The 18,041-nt window shown below is 36.5% G+C and overlaps 1 protein-coding gene across 2 annotated transcripts in view; it reads right to left on the bottom strand.

Moving 5' to 3' along the window:
- Trak2 (trafficking kinesin protein 2) overlaps positions 1 to 18,041 on the bottom strand; it is a 52,628-nt gene that overhangs the window by 7,219 nt on the left and 27,368 nt on the right. For both annotated transcript variants that reach the window (XM_042666964.1, XM_042666965.1), the window contains exons 4-12: positions 14,946 to 15,022; positions 13,290 to 13,406; positions 12,133 to 12,342; positions 11,411 to 11,489; positions 8,903 to 9,033; positions 8,171 to 8,245; positions 5,421 to 5,558; positions 2,887 to 2,966; positions 1,954 to 2,157 (exon numbers count right to left, since the gene is read on the bottom strand). In XM_042666964.1, the coding sequence (XP_042522898.1) occupies positions 1,954 to 2,157; positions 2,887 to 2,966; positions 5,421 to 5,558; positions 8,171 to 8,245; positions 8,903 to 9,033; positions 11,411 to 11,489; positions 12,133 to 12,342; positions 13,290 to 13,406; positions 14,946 to 15,022 (1,111 nt within the window). The remainder of the gene's footprint in view (positions 1 to 1,953; positions 2,158 to 2,886; positions 2,967 to 5,420; positions 5,559 to 8,170; positions 8,246 to 8,902; positions 9,034 to 11,410; positions 11,490 to 12,132; positions 12,343 to 13,289; positions 13,407 to 14,945; positions 15,023 to 18,041) is intronic.

Consider the following 18,041-nt stretch of genomic DNA (forward strand, 5'->3'; position numbering starts at 1 on the left):
TTCTTTTTCTTTTGTCATTCGTGGGACTTGAACTCTGGGCTTGAGCGCTATCCCTCAGCTCTTCAGCTCAAGGCAAGTGCTCTACTGCTTGAGCCACAGCACCACTTCCAGTTTTCTAGTGGTTTACTGAAGATAAGAGTCTCACGGACCTTTCTGCCCAGGCTGGCTTTGAATCATGATCCTCAGATCTCAGCCTCCTGAGTAGCTAGAATTACAGGCATGAGACACCGGCGCCCAGCTTGAGATCAGTTTCTTAAAAACTAAAAAGAATTTTTTAATGAGATATCTATCCCAAATAATAATCAGCACAAAGAAGGGTGCAAGAATGGCTCAGCAGTAAAAGTGCCATGGCTATAATCCTAGATACTCAAGTGGATGAAATCTAGAATTGCTATTCTCAGCTAGCCCAGGAAGACAAATCTGAGAGACTCTTATTTTCAAATAACCAGCAAAAAGCAGGTACTGGAGGTATGGCTCAAGTGGTAGAGCACCAGCCACTGAGTGAAAAGAGCTGAATGAAAAGATAAAATGTTAAGTTCAAGCCCTAGTATCAGCACCAAAAAAAAAGGGAAAGAGAAAATGCTACCCATTAGACTCTTACATGTCCTTACTTGAACATAACAATTTAAATAATATTAATATGTGAGCCAGGCATGGTAGCACACCTCAGCATTCCTCAGCACTTGGGCGACAGAGGCAGGAGGATCATGAAGTTTGGTGAAAGCTAGCTTGGGGTATGTAGAAAGTTTGAGACTAGTGTGGGCTATGTGTTGAGACTGTCTCCACAAAAATATATCAAAAAATTTGCTTGAGCCATTTAATTCTCCACAAATGTTGCACAAAAATTAAATTTGTTTAATATTACATTTTCATTGTTCTCTTTTCTCTTACACACTTTCACTTTTCTTTTTTTTTTGGTCAATCATGGGGCTTGAACTCTGGGCCTGAGCACTGTCTTTCAGCTCTTCAGCTCAAGGTGAGCGCTCTATTACTTGAGCTACAGTGCCACTTCCAGTTTTCTGGTGGTTTATTGGAGATAAGAGTTTCACGGACTTTCCTGCCCGGGCTGGCTTTGAGCCATGATCCTCAGATCTCAGCCTCCTGAGTAGCTAGGATTATAGGAATGAGCCACCGGTGCCCGGCCTACACTTTTACCTTTCAACTGTTGTAAATTGAATTATTTTAGAACTGATATAAAGGGAAAGGTTGTAGTTGTTCTGACCACTGCTGTGAATTTACACACACTTATTTCAGTGCCTCACCTAAGGTAACTGTGTAACAGTAAGGCTGAGTGGACATATGAAGAGCTACAGTAGACATAGAACAGTGCTCATGGAAATACAGCCAAAACCTTGCATGTTGGATTTCTGCATCAGTAAAGATTTCTGGAGTTGCCAAGGTCAAGCTTTCTGCTGACTGTCCAGTAAAGCTGTTTAACTTCTAGTTAGATAGAATTCAGTGAAATGAATTAATGAAAGAATAAAAAAAGACTAAGTTTAAATAAATATGAAATTATGAGCACTTTGGCCCTTGGCAATATGCATGCAAGCTTATTGTTTATTCCCAAAGCACTTGAAAGAGGTGAAGGTTATGAAATGGGTTATGAGAAAATGAAATTTGACAATTTATGCAAATGACCAAGTGGATTCAAAAAAATCAAACTGTTAAGATGCAGATTTAGACTTAAACTTTGCAATACTGAAGTAGTAAAGAATTCTGGTAAATACAAGATGCATTTTGAATATAACTAAATTTAGCCTTTTTACTTCAAAAACTTTCATGAATTCAATGAGGAATCTTCCAAATAATGAGGTAGGGCATGAAAATTGAATGCATGCTGACAGGATCAGTACCTTCATAGGTCAGCACAAAGTCATGCAGAGTTTGCATGTGTAATCTGGTATGCCAACACCACAAGAAAAGTAGAATTTCTGCTTAACCTGTGTTTCTTACCCATGAACTTCCTCCAAATTGTTCCCCTGGCTCAGGAGTGTTTTGTCCTCTGTTTGCTGTATACCAGATTCAAAAGGTTTTGCTGTCATGATGACACTGGCACGGTTGGAGCCTGGGATGGGTAGCAGAGTGGGGAATGAGACAGAACGGCCTTGTGTGTCATTAGCAACCTTGACAGTATCAAATACCCGTTTCTGTTGAGCCCTGTGGAAAAAAGAGGCATTCAGTACCATCACTATAAGTGTCAAAAGTATTTCGAAGTGCAAGCATAATTCATTAGCAATAAAATCATCCTGAATAGTCTCTGAAGTTTATGAGAAATAAGTAGAAAATAAACTTTGGCACATAAAGTTAAAACTTTCATAAATGAAAAAGAAGCCTGAATAGTAAGCAATTTACCACTGACCTTCCTGATATTTCCTCCATATATTTATTGTTTAGTGTGACTAAATTTTTTTTTTTTTTTTTGGTCAGTTGTGGGGCTTGAACTTGGCTTGGGCACTGTCCCTGTGCTCATCAGCTCAAGGCTAGAGCTCTACCACTTGAGCTATAGCGCCACTTATTTATTGTTTAGGATTGTGGCTTTTTTGTTTTTGAGGGATGCAACCCAGGAACCTGCACATTCTAGGCAAGTAGTCCACCACTGAATTGCAATATTCTGGTCCTGTGGTTTCTCTTTCATTTGCCTTCTTATGACTGAGAAATAAGCATTGTGATATATACTTTTTTTTTTTTTGCCGGTCATGGGGCCTGAACTCTGGGTTTGGGCGCTGTCACTCAGCTCTTCAGCTCAAGGCTAGCACTCTACCACTGGAGCCACAGCACCACTTCCGGCTTTTTCTGTTTATGTGGTGCTGAGGAATCGAACCCAGGGCCTCATGCTTGCAAGGCATGCACTCTACCGCTGAGCTACCTTCCCAGCCCCATACTTACTTTTTTTTGAAGAGAGAAGAATCCTCATCCAAACTCAACTTTTTACGCATGGTCCCCTCGATCTCGGCTGCTAAAGATTCCTAAGAAAAAGTTTGAGATTCTTAAAGTGATTATTCCCTGAAATAAATTAAGAGTTTCCATATTTAATTTTTTAGCATTACAATAAAAGAAAAAGACAAAAAACAGCCCAACAGGCTAAATTTTTGAGGAAGGGAAATACAGAGACAATGTGGAAAAGAAAATTTCTAGGGTGTGGGGCAGTACTGGAGAGTAAACTCAGCCTTACTTGAGCCATGCCCTAAGCCCTTTTGGGTTTGGAAAATTTTCAGGTAGTGTCTTGTGCTTTTTGCCAGGCTGGTGTCAGACTGCAATCCTCCTGAGATCTCTACCTCTCAAAGAGCTGGGCTTAAAGATGTGATCCACTGTTCCAGGTGAAATACAACCTTTGAACAAGAACCAACTATCTTCATTAATTTTTTTTTTTTTTTTGCCCATCATGGGGCTTGAACTCTGGGCCTGGGTGCTGTTGCTCGGCTCTTCAGCTCAAGGTGAGTGCTCTACCACTTGAGCCGCGGTACCATTTCTGGTTTTGTGGTGGTTTATTGGAGATAAGAGTCTCACAGACTTTTCTGCCTGGGTTGGCTTTGAACCGCTATCCCCAGATCTATCTCAGCCTTCTGAGTAGTCAGGATTACAGGTGTGAGCCACCGGCGCCTGGCTTTCATTAAATATTTTCATAGGAAAGCAATAGAAAAAAACAAATACAAACAAAGGAGGAGGCTACAATGCTTGATAAGAAATGTACTCATTATCTTGCCCATGTAATTGTAACCCCTCTGTATAGTATTTTCATAATAAAATATTTAAAAAAAACAAATACAATAAACTATTATATGTGAGAAACACAAAAAGAAATGGCTTGCCAGACTAAGGTAAATGGATGAATCTGTGTAATAATTTCTTCTTGCTTTTCTGTAATTTCTAACTTACTAATATTTAACAAACATATATAGTTTTTAGAGTATTAGAAAAATAATTTAGAAGTGAAAAAGGTTTTTTTCTTCCACTGGCCAGGGAAGAAAATTCCACTACCATGGATGACACGCTCAGTGTTGCTAAGCTGAAGATAACTGAGGCTGGAGGTAGTAGAGTGGACCTCACGACTTTTAATATATGTGTATGAGTATAGATATTGATGAAAAGACAGACATGTGTGAGTGTATTATAAAATACATATATTTCCTAGCTTTATCCTCAGAGGGCCTAGCAGCAATAATACTCTAGCAGTAATAGGTACACCTAGCATCAGGTCTTAGATTCAGAGGAGAATTCTTCAGAGCTCCAGGAGAAATGGCTGATGCTAGGGCTGGGACAAAAAGTACATACAAACTTGAAGGAGATAGCACTGGCCAAATCTGGGACAATCTGAGTAATGAAACAATAATAAAAATAGCTCATAAGCCACTGAATATAATCAGAATCCATGAATACTTATGAAGTGAGCAAATAATTAAAGTAAATGGGACAGGAAAAACTCAGGGGTAGAAATATCAATCCTAAAGTTCATTAAGTACAAAAGATCTCAAACAGCCAAAGCAATTCTGATCAGAAAGATCAATACTTGAGCTATCATACTACTTGACTACAAATTAGACTATAAAGACACAGTAACAAAAACTAGCATTGGCACAAAAATAGACAAGCAGAATGTAAGTATATAAGCCTACACAGTTATAATGGGTTGATATTTTTTACAAAGATGCCAAAAACCTACACTGGAGAAAAGACAGCTTGACAAATAGTGCTGGGAAAACTGTCTATCCACGTGTGGGTGACTAAAACTAAATCCCTATCTCTTACCTTGTGCTAATATAAATTAAAACTGGATAAACTACTACAAAATATTGACCAACAGAGGGGCATGGAGGACATGGAAAGAGAGCATAGTAGAGAGGATTGATTTAATCATAGTAAAAATATATTCATGTATGATAAAGCATGGTCAAATAATATGTGTACAAATAATATATGCTAAATAAATAAGTGAATGACAGGAATGTATAACAGTTTCTGTTGGGGAGTGGGCACCAGTAGGAAGGGGAATGAAAATGGGGAGGGTGAAGGAGGGTGAATACAGTCAAAGCATTTATTTATATATATGGAAATAGAACAATGAAACCTGTTGAAATTGTGGAGGGATTGGGGAGAAAAGGGAGAGTGGTATTATACACATGGATAAAGAATATTTGGAAGTTAAAATATGTCTAGGGTGTTGGTACTAGCATGGAGGAGCAGATAAATGGAGATGGAAGAGGGAGGGAGGATATACTTTATTTACATTGGTGAAAACTGAACTAGATTGAGACTGGTTTTGAAAGGGAGAATGACAAAGGACATGGAATATGATTAGATTTATTATATGCATAAATGGACATGTTAAAAAAGATACTTTTTATCATAAATGTCATTGTTCTCAGGATAATCTAATTTTAACAAGTTTCTTAAAATACAGGATATTTTTCTTAGTTTCTTACCCCCGTAAAGTCTCCATAAGACTGGGAGAAGTAGAGATGAGCAGCAGGACCACATCTATTGCGAAGTTCTTTTATTTCTTCTTGAGATTCATGTAACATCCCCAGACATTCCATGTTCCTGTCTTGTAACTCATGCAGCTGAAAGAAAGGGGTAGTATAATTTACTAACTCCTCAAAACAACAATGGGGGAAAACACAAAATCCCTTAGGATAAAGGATTTCATGGGGTTAAGTATTATTTTATAAAGAAGGCTGTCTGTATATTATTTCAACAATACAAAAACTATGACAAACTAGGTAAAAAGGGTATATTTATCTTAAGTTGTCAGAATTAAGGGTGTCCTGGCCATATTGAGACAATCAGAACTGTCAATTCAATATTGAATGGTTAGGTTCAATAGAATCATCAAGTTAGTGTTAGCCTAATATTAATCTTTCTTTTAACCATCACTATGACATATGTAAATGACAAGACAAAGGAACGCAATCATCCAAAATAAATAATCCCTTCCCCTCTTGTTTCAGAATCTTTTTTTACAGCTTGATACACAAATCTGATTTTTAAAAAAGCCTATTTTTACAGTGCATTTCAGCTGAAAAAATTTCAAGTGTTATTATTTTAGAATTAGCAAAGCTGTACCAGCACTAGTGGGTCACACCTATAATCCTAGCTATTCAGGAGGCTGAGATCTGAGGATTACAGTTCAGAGCCAGTCTGGGGAGGAAAGTCTGTGACACTCTTATCTCCAATTAACCACCAGAAAACTGGAAATGGAGCTGTGGCTCAAAGTTGTAGAATGCTAGCCTTGAGCAGAAAAGCTGAGGGACAGTGGTCAGCCCCCTGAATACAAGTTCTACAACTGACAAGAAAAAAAAAAGAATTACCAAAGCTGAGATGTTTATTAAAAATGCACATTCTAGGCTATTATCTAGACCAATAAACTATAAACTCAGGATGGTACCTGGGTATCTTCAAATAAAAGTTGGTTTCCCCATTGACTTTTTTGCTTGTTTCTTCTTCAACACACACACACACTTTTTTTTTTGTTTAAACTATTATACACAACTTTTTTGTACAAAATCAGTGCTTCTGTAAATCTAGCGAAATAGATCAGTTCTTTTCTATCACTCCCTACTTTCCAATTCTATTGTAAAAGCAATTATGCATTTCTAAAAAAGGTTGAGATGTTCTAAAAGTATATAGAATATAACAATCATGAATTTTAATCTTTTGTAATTTTCCAGATGAACAAATCCAAAATTCAGATATCCTGGGTCACTAAGACAGTGTGTTAGGATTTTCACATTACTGACAAGCCTCTGGGGAGTCTGATTGAAGATGTAAGAAAGCTTCAGGTAAATCTGACTAACATTTCAGCCTGTCTTTTTTTTTGTTTGTTTGTTTGTTTGTTTTTGCAGACATGGGGCTTGAATTCAGAGGTTGGGCACTGTCTCTAAGTTTCTTTTTGCTCAAGGGTTTACACTCTACCACTTGAGCCACAATGCCACTTCTGGATTTTTCTTTTTATGTGGTATTGAGGAATCCAACTCAGGGCTTCATGGATCAGGCAAGCACTTTACCAGTAAGCCACATTATCAGCCCCTCAGCCTGTCTTTAGACAAGGCAAAAGTGAAGTCTTACATTTGCCTTCAGCTGAAGGATTTTTATCATCTCTGAAAAGTCACAAAAATATTGAAAAGAACATTGGAGTCTTTCCTACAATTTCTAAGTTGTCTAGCTTGCCAAATTGAGTTTTGCTGCCAATGGATCATGAAGTAGGGAAGAAAAAGTAAAACTTAAATGTCTGGTCTGGTGTGTTCTTCATTTAGTCCACAGAGAAGGAACACAAAGAGGCTAATTTCCTGACCTTAACATTTTTCCCCAAGCAGCAGATATCAAAGTCTTAGAACAGTTTTGAGTTTCAATAAGTTAAAAAAGCTGACTGTAACAAACCTGCAAAAAATACATCATTTGGAGGTTTGCTTGGTTAAATTTTATTGTATTTCTTCAGTTTTCTGTTTTTTTTTGTCAGTCACGGGGCCTGAACTCTGGGCCTGGGAGCTGTCCCTGAGCTCTTCAGCTCAAGGTGAGCCTTCTACCACTTGAGCCACAGCGCCACTTCCGGTTTTTTCTGCTTATGTGGTGCAAAGGAATGGAACCCAGTGCCTCATGCATGCAAGACAATTATTCTACCATTGAGTCACCTTCCCAGCCCCTATTTTCTGTTTTGATAATATGTATTTAAATTTTGTTGTGCTTGGTAACAGTAACTGCTATTAAGTTATTAGAGCTTAAAACTTTTCAAGACTTCTAGAGTATCCAGTGTGATTCCGAGGTCTCAGTTCTAGACTACTTCATCCCAAGTGATTCTCACATGCCAAACTGCCACCAAGTTATATCTAATACATAAAGTTTACATAGATACAGAGTATAAGATTTTTCCTGTTCCACCAGACATGTAAAAATACCATTAGAAATTATCTTATTTTAGAAACTGTTGAGCTGTTTATATGCTGTAGTAGTTTACTGACAAAAAGGTCCTAAATCCTAAAGAATCTTATAAATGTCAAGGTTTTTATCAGGAAGACCGTTGTCATAATTAGTTTAGAGACAGGTAAAAAAATTAGAGACTGGTAAAAAAAAGTTTCTGGTAACTCCCCTTTATAATTCTCACTCACAAAGATAAAAAAAAAACAACTCACGCCCACCCCCACCCCGAATTACACAAGATAAAGGGAGATGCCATTACCTCCATTGTCAGCTGTCGCTGGGCATCTTTGGAAGCTTGTAAGTGGAGTCTTAGTTCTTCCTTCTCAATCACATGCTAACAACATATCAAAGGAGACATGTGAGGCCTTCTCATATGTAACACAGCTACCTTCTCTTTTTCGTTTATTTTGTGCTAGTTCTGGGGTTTGAATTCAGGGCCTGGCTGCTGTCTTTGAGCTTTTTTGCTCAAGACTAGCATTTTACCACCTGAACCACAACTCCACTTCTAGCTTTTTCCTGATAAGTTGAATATCAGAATCTCACAGATTTTCCTGCCTGGGCTGACTCTGAACCATGATCTCCAGATCTCAGCCTCTTGAGTAGCTAGGATTATAGGGCCAAGGCACCAGTGCCTTGGTTCCTTCTCCCATGTTAGAGGTTTCTTTCTGGGCACAGCCTAAAGTTCTACAAAAGCAAATCTTCAAGAGCCATAAATGGGCAGAGGAGAAAAACCACAAGACATTCAAAGGAAAATGAGCATGAGTTAATAATCTATACTACAACTTTCTGAGGAAAAGGTAACTCCAGTTAGATAGAGAAATAGTAAGTAGAAGTAGTTATTCATGACTATTAGTGCTTAAAGAAGAATAAAACAGCAAGCATTTAAAAAAGGCAGAGATGTGTTTATTTTGCTCAGAATCTTAGGGCTCAGCAGATGCATGGTACTATGTCAGTGCTTGACAACATTGGCTGAAAGAATGAATAAACATACTTCTTTAAGTTTATGCTGAAGATCTACAATCTGAGACAAGAGTGAGGATATCTCTTCTTGGTATCGAATTAATTCATCACTTTTTCCTGACAATTCTTCAGTCATTTTGGACATCTGAGCATTTGTTTCTCCTTGGAAGAAAAATAAAATTTTAAAGATTAATATACAAGAAAGCATGAATTGGCAAAAAATTGCCTTTATATTAAAGTCTGATTTGTAACAGCACTGGACAATCAATCATTAACAGATTTTTCTGAAAGGTAAGTTTAGAAAATAAAATAAAGGTTTTTCTGAGATACGGAATTGGTAATTGAATGCTGAGATGACTTGTAAAGACAAATATATGCTCCAAGCCTCCTCTTCATGAAAGACAGAAAGGAGAGCTAGGGGAATTACATACCTTTGTGAATGTGAAGTGGTAATTTCATCATGTCTTTCTCTTCAAGAACATAAGTAAAATTCCACTAAGCAAGAAAAATTAACCATAATGAATCTCACAAAGGAACATTTCCAGAATGGAATGGTCTATGACAGCTGAGATGCTTTTGTAAAAGACTTTCAGGAGCACTCAACCAAGCAAGGAAGGTCTGTACAGAAATTGTTACAGCCCAGCATTCCTGCATACATATGAAACAGGACTTCTAAAAAGCCATTGGGTTTTTATTTCATATAACAAATGTGATGTAAGCATAAGCAAAAACCCCACAAACTTTCACTGTTTATGTATACGTTTTTCACTATTATGTATGTTATTTTTCACTGTTATTATGTTTTTTTTTAAATTAAGAGTCTGTTACTAAGGAGGCAGACTTGGAGCTGAACTTTCAGGGGAAGTCACTTCTGTGGTTTTTTTTTTAGTCGGTCATGGGGCTTGAACCCAGGGCCTGGGCACTGTTTCCGAGCTCTTTTGCTCAAGGCAAGTTCTTTATCACTTCGAGCCACAGCACCACTTTTGGATTTTTGAGTTGTTAATTGGAGATAATACTCTCACAGAGACTTTTCTGCCTGGGCTGGCTTTGAACCATGATCCTCAGCTCTCAGCTTCCTGAGTAGTAAGGATCACATGTGTGAGCCACTGGCGCTCAGCACTTCTGATTTTTTTTGTACTTTTTTTTTATTGTAAAAATACTGTACAGAGGGGTTACAGTTACATGAGCAGGTTACAGTTACATGAGCAAGGTAATGAGTACATTTCCTATTGAGCATTGTTTCCTTCTCCTTTGTTTTCCCCACAACATCCCTTCCCTCCTACCTCCACAACTACTCCTTACCCCCACTTCTCTGATTTTTAAAATATGAAAGGTGAGTAATGATGGAGGAAAGGATTCAATTACATTCTTTCTGGTTCTCTAATATTCTATTAATTGAAAGGGTCTTCTATCAAAAGACACACAGCCAAAATGAATTAATCATTTGTTCAACATAAAATGCTGTCTTTTAATAAAGAAATTAAATATCTATGAAAATCTTTTTTACCACGATTTAAAAACATTACCCAAAATATATTCCCCATATATTCCCTATATTCCACACAGTTATCACTGAGTAAAGAGTCACTGAATATTGGATTTTATGTCATCTTTTAGGTCCTGGCTCTACCACTTGCCAGTTTTCTGACTTTGGCAAATCATATTGTCTCTATGATTATATCTTCAGTACTACAGAGAACTTTGCTTCCTTTTCTCTAACACGCTATAGCTTCTTAAAAAACTGTATTTTTATTATTTTTAAATAGTTGCAGAAAGGGGTTACCATACAACTATCATCCCTTTCATTCATTCTCCCCCATGTCTCCCAACCACCCCCTCCCTTCAATTTTCCTAGGATATACACTGAATATTATCAATGCAATCTCCTCTTCTTCCTCTCTATTTGTCTAACCCTTTTCCCTTGATACCCACCCCCTTCAGACTATACCTCTTTTTAGAAATGTAAGTCTTTATTTAATGATGACAACAAGGTAAGGCAAACCTATTTCTTAAAAATACACATAGTATCTTATTTAGGGTTGTAGGCTCAATGTGATATCTAATATTTTCAGTTACTTCTATGGTTTGTGTCTTGAAGGGTCATGTGTTGGCAGCCTGTAACAAGTGGTGGTACTGGGCAGTGGGCCTTTAAGTGGTGAGGCCTAGTGGAAGGTATTTGGGTCATAGGTATTTACCTTAAGAAGGAATTAGTATTATCCTCTCTCAGGGGGTTAGTTTTCTAGAGAGCAGATTATCATAAAGGAAGACCTGAAATGCCCCTTCTATACATGACCAGTTCCCTTTCTCTCTTTGTTATGTTGTGAGTAAACCAGGGAACTCTGACCAACATTCAGATATCAAAAATTAAGAGCCAAATAAACCTCTTTATAAGTTACCTAGCCTTGTGTATTTTATTATAGCAACACAAAACAGATAAAGACAATAATTTAAATTGCTTCTTAATTTAAATTGCTTTTACTGCCATCATTGATCTAATTTCTGAGTTGGAAATATCTCGGCAGAGTTTGTTACTACTTACGTAGTTCTTTAACACAGTCATTGACAAGCTGTTGTTCCTTCTCTTCATAGGTAAAAGTTTCTGTCTTTATATGACAAGCCTTCAAGGAAAAAAAAATGCCAATATGTAACAGTAACTTCTAATAATTACAAAAGGCTTTGCTATTTGAAGATTACAGTTCATTCAAATATAAGAAAACACATAATTTACTAAGCTTTATGTAGGGGAAATGATGTCACCAAGCATCTCCCCTTGTCTCAGGGCTCTGTACATTACTACTCATGCCCCATGTGACTCACAGCTGTCTGATGAATTTCTACCCTTGGCAACAAAGTCACATGCTCAAGTTGGACTTCTTTGGTTTCCTCATTTTTTAAGCTCATAGAAAATTGTATTTTGTCCCTGTATATGGTACTTTAAAAAATATATTTTTATTGTTATTATTAAAGTTTTATACATAAAGGTTACTTTTTCATAAGTCAGGTAATGAGCATATTTCTTTTTGGACAATGTCACTCCTTCCTTTACTTGAAACTTGTTTTTTTTGACCCAGCTCTCTTCACAGTCATTTAATTATTATGTACCTCCACAGATTGATATGCTATACTGGGAATATTGTATTTTATCTGTCCACTTGTTATTAACCACTTCTCAGTGAGCTCTATGTAACAAGGGACAAAAATCTACCTGGACCTAAATCTTACTGCTTGAATATAAAGGAAATGAGAATTAGTCTAATGCACCTTGGATCGAAGAGCCATATTCTCTTCTTCCAGTTCCTTGAGCTTTTCTTGCAGCATGTCCAACTGCAGCAAGCCTTGAGATAGGCTAAAGGACTCATTGAACCGAAGAGGTGTAGAACAGCTGGAATCAGTCTCACTCTCTTCAGATGCAATGGACACAATTCGAAGCAACTCATCTTTCTTGGATAGTTCATGTTGCAGCTGATTAACCTGTAAATAAGAATACTTGATTGAATTATGTTCTTCAGTTGCATTATTTATTTGTAAAATGGCTTCTACTTCGGGGAACAATTGTTTTTCATCATAAAGAAATCACAAAATCAGCTCCTAAATTTAAGGATTAAAAGAGAGTAACAAATTCCAGAAACCTCTTTAGCTACTGTTTAGAACATTAACTCAACAAATAGTTTTTCCTAGAGTAAATCAGGTGAAAGCCAATTTTCATAACTTATAAAATAGAAATATAGGAAGAAAATGTTATCTAATATAATGATACACTCACAAAACCAAAACAAAAGCAAGAATTTTCAAAGTATCAGAATAGATTTCACTTCACTAGCTTGTACTTTATAAATGGCCATGTCTTACTTATAATGCTATTAAGTCTATGAAATAATATTTCTAGGGAATAAATATTTTCAATGTACAGGCCCAAGTGTTAGTATACTGTATTTATAAAGTAAAACCATATTTTTAAAAAATGAGTTCTAGAGAATTCAAAATTTAACTACTCAAGTTGACAATAAAGTAGATCTTACTACAAATATTTGTTGATATGGAATAAACCTATTTCCAAAACTTCTGTTTCTTTTCTGCTTTTTATTTTTGTTTGAGTAAGAATACCTACATCTGGGTAGTTTATTTTTTTTCTTTTAACAAATTTTAAATAAGATTATATACAAAATCTACATGAAGGGGCAAGAATAAACTTAAGACCCTCAACTGGGTACCAAAAGCATCTGAATATAGATGTTAAAGAGTTGACTAAGAATCATGTGAGTGTTCTTCCATACAATAACATCTTATTTCTCTGTTTATCTCAATGCTTGCCAGCAAAGTCAAGAGGTACTTTGTGTTTTAGGGTTACCCAGGAGAAATACATTTCTTCATTGCATCAGACCTAATTATTTCAGGTTTTAAGTAACAATCAAAATTACCTGATCAAAGGCTTGTCCCAGTTGCTCCTCCAGGGCTTCATTCTGTTCAGATAAGACATGATTCCGCTTTAAGAGAGCTTGTCCAATTCGAGCGGCTAACTCCAAATCACGATCCCTCTGTTAAAATAGCACATACACTTTTTCTTGAAATATAAACATAGATGTGGTTTAGAAATTCTGCCAAACTCAAAAGTAATCTCTTGTAAAGCAACAAGGTTCATTTTAATGCCCATATACCACAAATGAACACAAGACTGGGCACTCATGTAGTGTTTAATACTGGTCAAATAGACAGTTGTAGTTACAAATGCAAGGCGTCATCTCTTTTCTTGATAGGAAGTATGATTTTATTGGTAATTTTAGTCATTAGTCCCTAACACTCATTAACTTTGTGGAAGAAGGAGGAAGAGGAAGATGAAAAAGAAGGGAAGAGGAAAAGGAAGAAGAGATACTTGGTGAATACAACAGTGTATTAAGCATGATAATGACACAGAATTAGAACCAGAAATGTACATTACCTATGTATGTAACCCCCGTTCATCACCTTTACAATATATATATATAGAGAGAGAGAGAGAGAAAGAGAGAGAGAGAGAGAGAGAGATAGATATAAGAAAAGGATGTTGAAAATAATTCCATTATGACAAAGATTACATGCATTCACTGCCAGTGGTTTATAGGAAAGCAGAGCCAAGAGGCCTACTGATAACTGTAAGAATGATGACTGATATTGATAACTATAAAAATTATGAGTCTTCTGGACAACAGTTGTAAGAATAATGTTCTGAAATAAAATAAGATATAAAAGATTAGAAATTTTGAAGCTATAGGGTTTTGCCTTGAATATAGAGAAAGGAGGCTAAGGCTGGTGATGATGCAGGGAGGCCTTACAAGAACAGGCTTCTCTTCAGAGGCAGTCTTTCTGAGTTGGTGTGACATTTAGTAAGGGCACAGAAATCCCACTGGTGGGAGTAAGGATTTTATTTGTAGGATGGACAGCTGTTAATGTACATGTAACTTCCTTCTATATGACTATGAGCTCTGTTTACATTAATCGTGATCAGAGTGAAATTAAAATTCTATTTCTTTCATAGGACATGAAAATGATAATTATCTACTTATTTCAAGACCATTTATCTCATTTTAAATAGAAGCTGGCAGCAATGTGGAAATCATTCTTGGAAGCTAGAAGGAGAGAACTATATATCAAAGAGAAAGTCTTCCTCAAGATCAAATGAAACTGAAGTGCAAAAGAGAACACTATTGATTGCCAACTGGAAGGGATATACTATGTGTATTATACATGGTATGGAAAAAGTTACCTCTTTAGTAGCCTAACAGCAAGAAAGGATATATTCCAAACTGATATGTTGATTTGGAGGTGCTTTCTGAATGAGCAACTCTGTTCCAGCATGAATAACAGCAAGAATAATTTTATGACAATTTTGTTTTCACAAGGAGGCCAGCTAATACTGTATCAATCAATCTACCAATTAATTAATCAGTCTTTTACAACTCAGGAATGTCATCTGGTATCCAGCTGTTTCAGCTGGATACACACAGCACAGATATCAATTTTCATCTGATATGTGAACTGGGTAGACTCCAAATGATCAACTTTTAGCTTTTTATACCAAATTAAAAATATATTCCTACCTCTGCGAGGAGATGAGTAACCATGTCGATGTCATTGTACGTTTTAGTCATCTGCTCCACCCTGTCTGTGCCTAAAACTAAGGTAGATAAAAATCAATGATTTAAAATCTTTAGGAATAATAGAAGAACATCCATGAGAATCAAAAGATAACAAACAACAAAACATTCAGGCTGGGAGGATACATATGAAAATGTTTGTTAGTAGTGGTTACCTCTGAGTAAGGGACTATGTTAATGTACTATTTTCTGTTTCCTCCTCTAATTTTCTATGAATAACAAATGTTATTATAATCTGAATAAAATAGAAACTCTTGTTAATTAGTTTCATAAGGCAAAGATGAATTTTAAAATGCAAATATTTCATATGACAAAGTTAGTGCAACCATAATTCTCAAAATCTCACCTTTTAGAGAAAGTAGCCTATAGATTACAGAGCCCCAAAGACTGGGCCACTTTAGTCATTCACCATGGAGACAGGGAAATTATAGTTTCCTCTGTATAGCCTAATTACTTTCCTCAACCCAATACTGTAATGATAAAGGAATGATTCTCGAGATGATCCAAAAAGTACTCAGAGCAAAGCCCTTAAAGTTAGACCTTAAAATTGAATGCTTCAAAACCATATACTGAGATAGGCAAGTAGACTATCTTTAGTTTAAAAACCCATGTTCCTTTCAATTTTCAATTGCTAATGTAAAAATATGTTAAATGATACAGAACTGAGCAATGCTTCTTATTTTCTGACATAAACTTCCTTAACTCTTAGAAAATATTACATATCAGCTTGGGTGTGGTGGCACACACTTGTAATCCCAGCACTTTGAAGGCTGAGGCAGGAAGATTTCAAGTTTGAAGCTAGCCTGTGTGTGTATGTGTGTATTAAAATACATAAATTGTTCTCTTTAAGTTATATTTTATCTCTGAATACTTTGTATCAAATACTTCAATCTCAGATTATTACCAGGATGGGAAATATTAGTTACTCTATTTTTAGTAATATTTTGTTATTTATATGATAGTGCTCCACAGTTCTTTCATAGTCCCTTGACCAGAAGTGCTGAAGTTCATAAGGAATTCTAATTTGTTGAGAGGTGAAGATGGCAGAATTATGGTTCAGAGTTAATGAAAAAACAAAGAAGGGAGTAAGACTAAAAATACATGCTACGTGCCTGTAATTCTAGGGGATGCAGAAGTAGGAGGATTGCAATCTGAGACTGGAAGGGGTAAAAATGAGACTGTATCCTGAAAAATGAACTAAAGTAAAAGGGATGAAGTCACAGTTAAAGTGGTAGAGTACCTGCATAGCATGTTTGAAGCCTTGAGTTCGTATCTTAGTACTACCAAAAAAAGCATTATCTTTTATGCCTATCCAAACTTCCCATAACAAAATCCAAAACAACAACCACAGAAATAAAATGAAACCCAAGCATGACTTAGCTCTTGGTGCTATAATATGGAGAACATTTCTTCAACATAACTGCCTTCAAAAGAACTTAGCAAAGGAAGACTGATGACCCACCATTTAGAGCAGCCTCTCGCTATGTAGCTCAGGGGAGAAATAAGTCCTATGGACTATCATGAGAGGGATAGATTCCTCTATTATCCCAAGGACAGTATAAACTTAGTGTATAGTGTGCAGGAGATTTGGCAATGTGCTAGACATTCAGTGCAGTGATTGAGAGTTCTGACCAAGGAGGTTATAAATCTGCTAACCTTTCGGATGTGGCTTTTGATTAAATGTTTTCTGAACATTATTAGTCATTTCTTTTCCTGCCATTACAAGTTTTTGAGGGCAGTGTGCTGGAAAGTCTATCTATGAATGAGAAGAAATAATTTCTACAAGTGTGTATCTCTGCAAAATTGTATATACTTCCTAATTTCTTAATTCTCCAAATTAATGTCATTGAGAAATGGTGCTTAGTTTTGGTTGACAACAACATTGTCTGCCTGTGGTTCTCACACTTGGATGTGTATAGCAGCATTAGCGCATGTCGAAACAGAGTGCTAGTCCCACCGTTGGCCCAAGAACGTGTACTTCAAACAAGCTCCCAAGTGATACTGACGGTGGGGATCCACATTTTGAGAAAGATCACATTAAATAGAACATACAAAATCCCCAGGTGTGGTGGAGCCTGAAATCCCAGTGCTTAGAAAAAGGAGGCAGGAGGATGGCTAAGTTTGATGCCAGCCTGGAATATAAGGTGAGTTCCAAGCCAGTCTGGGAGAGAAACCAAACCAAACCAAAAGGCAAGTGTGCACTTGCCCCCTCCCCAACCCCAACTTTATGCCTTACAGAGTAATATAGGTAGTCTTTCATTCCAAAATAAAGTTTTCAAAAAGGCAGATCCAGGTTTCTATTTCTAGCAGTGACAATAATGAACAAAAGGCATTCTATCCTGTGTGTCCTGATTACATGGCTCACACAATAGCTCATTGTGAGGTTTACTTTTAACAAAAATTAGGAAAACTTTGAGTCACCTGTTGTGCATGTAAGGCATTCGTTGAGCATCTTGAGACGTGAGTGTGTGCAGCAAGGACTGAGATAGAATTGTTTTTGGACCCACTTACTTAATAAAATATTAGACCTATAATATTTTAAAGCAAATAATCTCTTTCTGGCTTGGGTGACTTCAAAGAACTATGGCGTCCTCCATTCATTCATGTGAAACGGTTCCAACCCAAGTACTGCCCACAATCACATTTTCTTTTCACAGTTCTTTAAATTTCTTCATGTTACACAAGGGAGATGAATTTCTGCATGTGCCACCATCTTTTTATTAAGTGTTAAAATTCACTTTAGTGAGAACAAATATCCACTGGTCTGTGAGTAAGGATCATGGAATGGCCAGTCCAGGTGTGAAATGATTATTCAAAATCACACATCATGAAATCTTAGAGAGCTGTGGAGCAAGGGTAAAAAAATACCTGGAATCTTATTTTTTAAACTTGTTTTTTGCTCAGTTTGTTAAAGGATAAAGTAAATCACATATCTTTTTCATTCATAAGTTGAAAATTTACAATAAGATTTACTTATATTTAATCGAACTATTAACCCAAAGAATTGTTACCTTTAAAATAACAGTGAAGTTACAGTGC

The sequence above is a fragment of the Dipodomys spectabilis genome, unplaced genomic scaffold (assembly GCF_019054845.1).
Source record: "Dipodomys spectabilis isolate Male_0828 unplaced genomic scaffold, ASM1905484v1 ptg000373l, whole genome shotgun sequence".
NCBI classification, from domain to species: Eukaryota; Metazoa; Chordata; class Mammalia; order Rodentia; family Heteromyidae; genus Dipodomys; species Dipodomys spectabilis.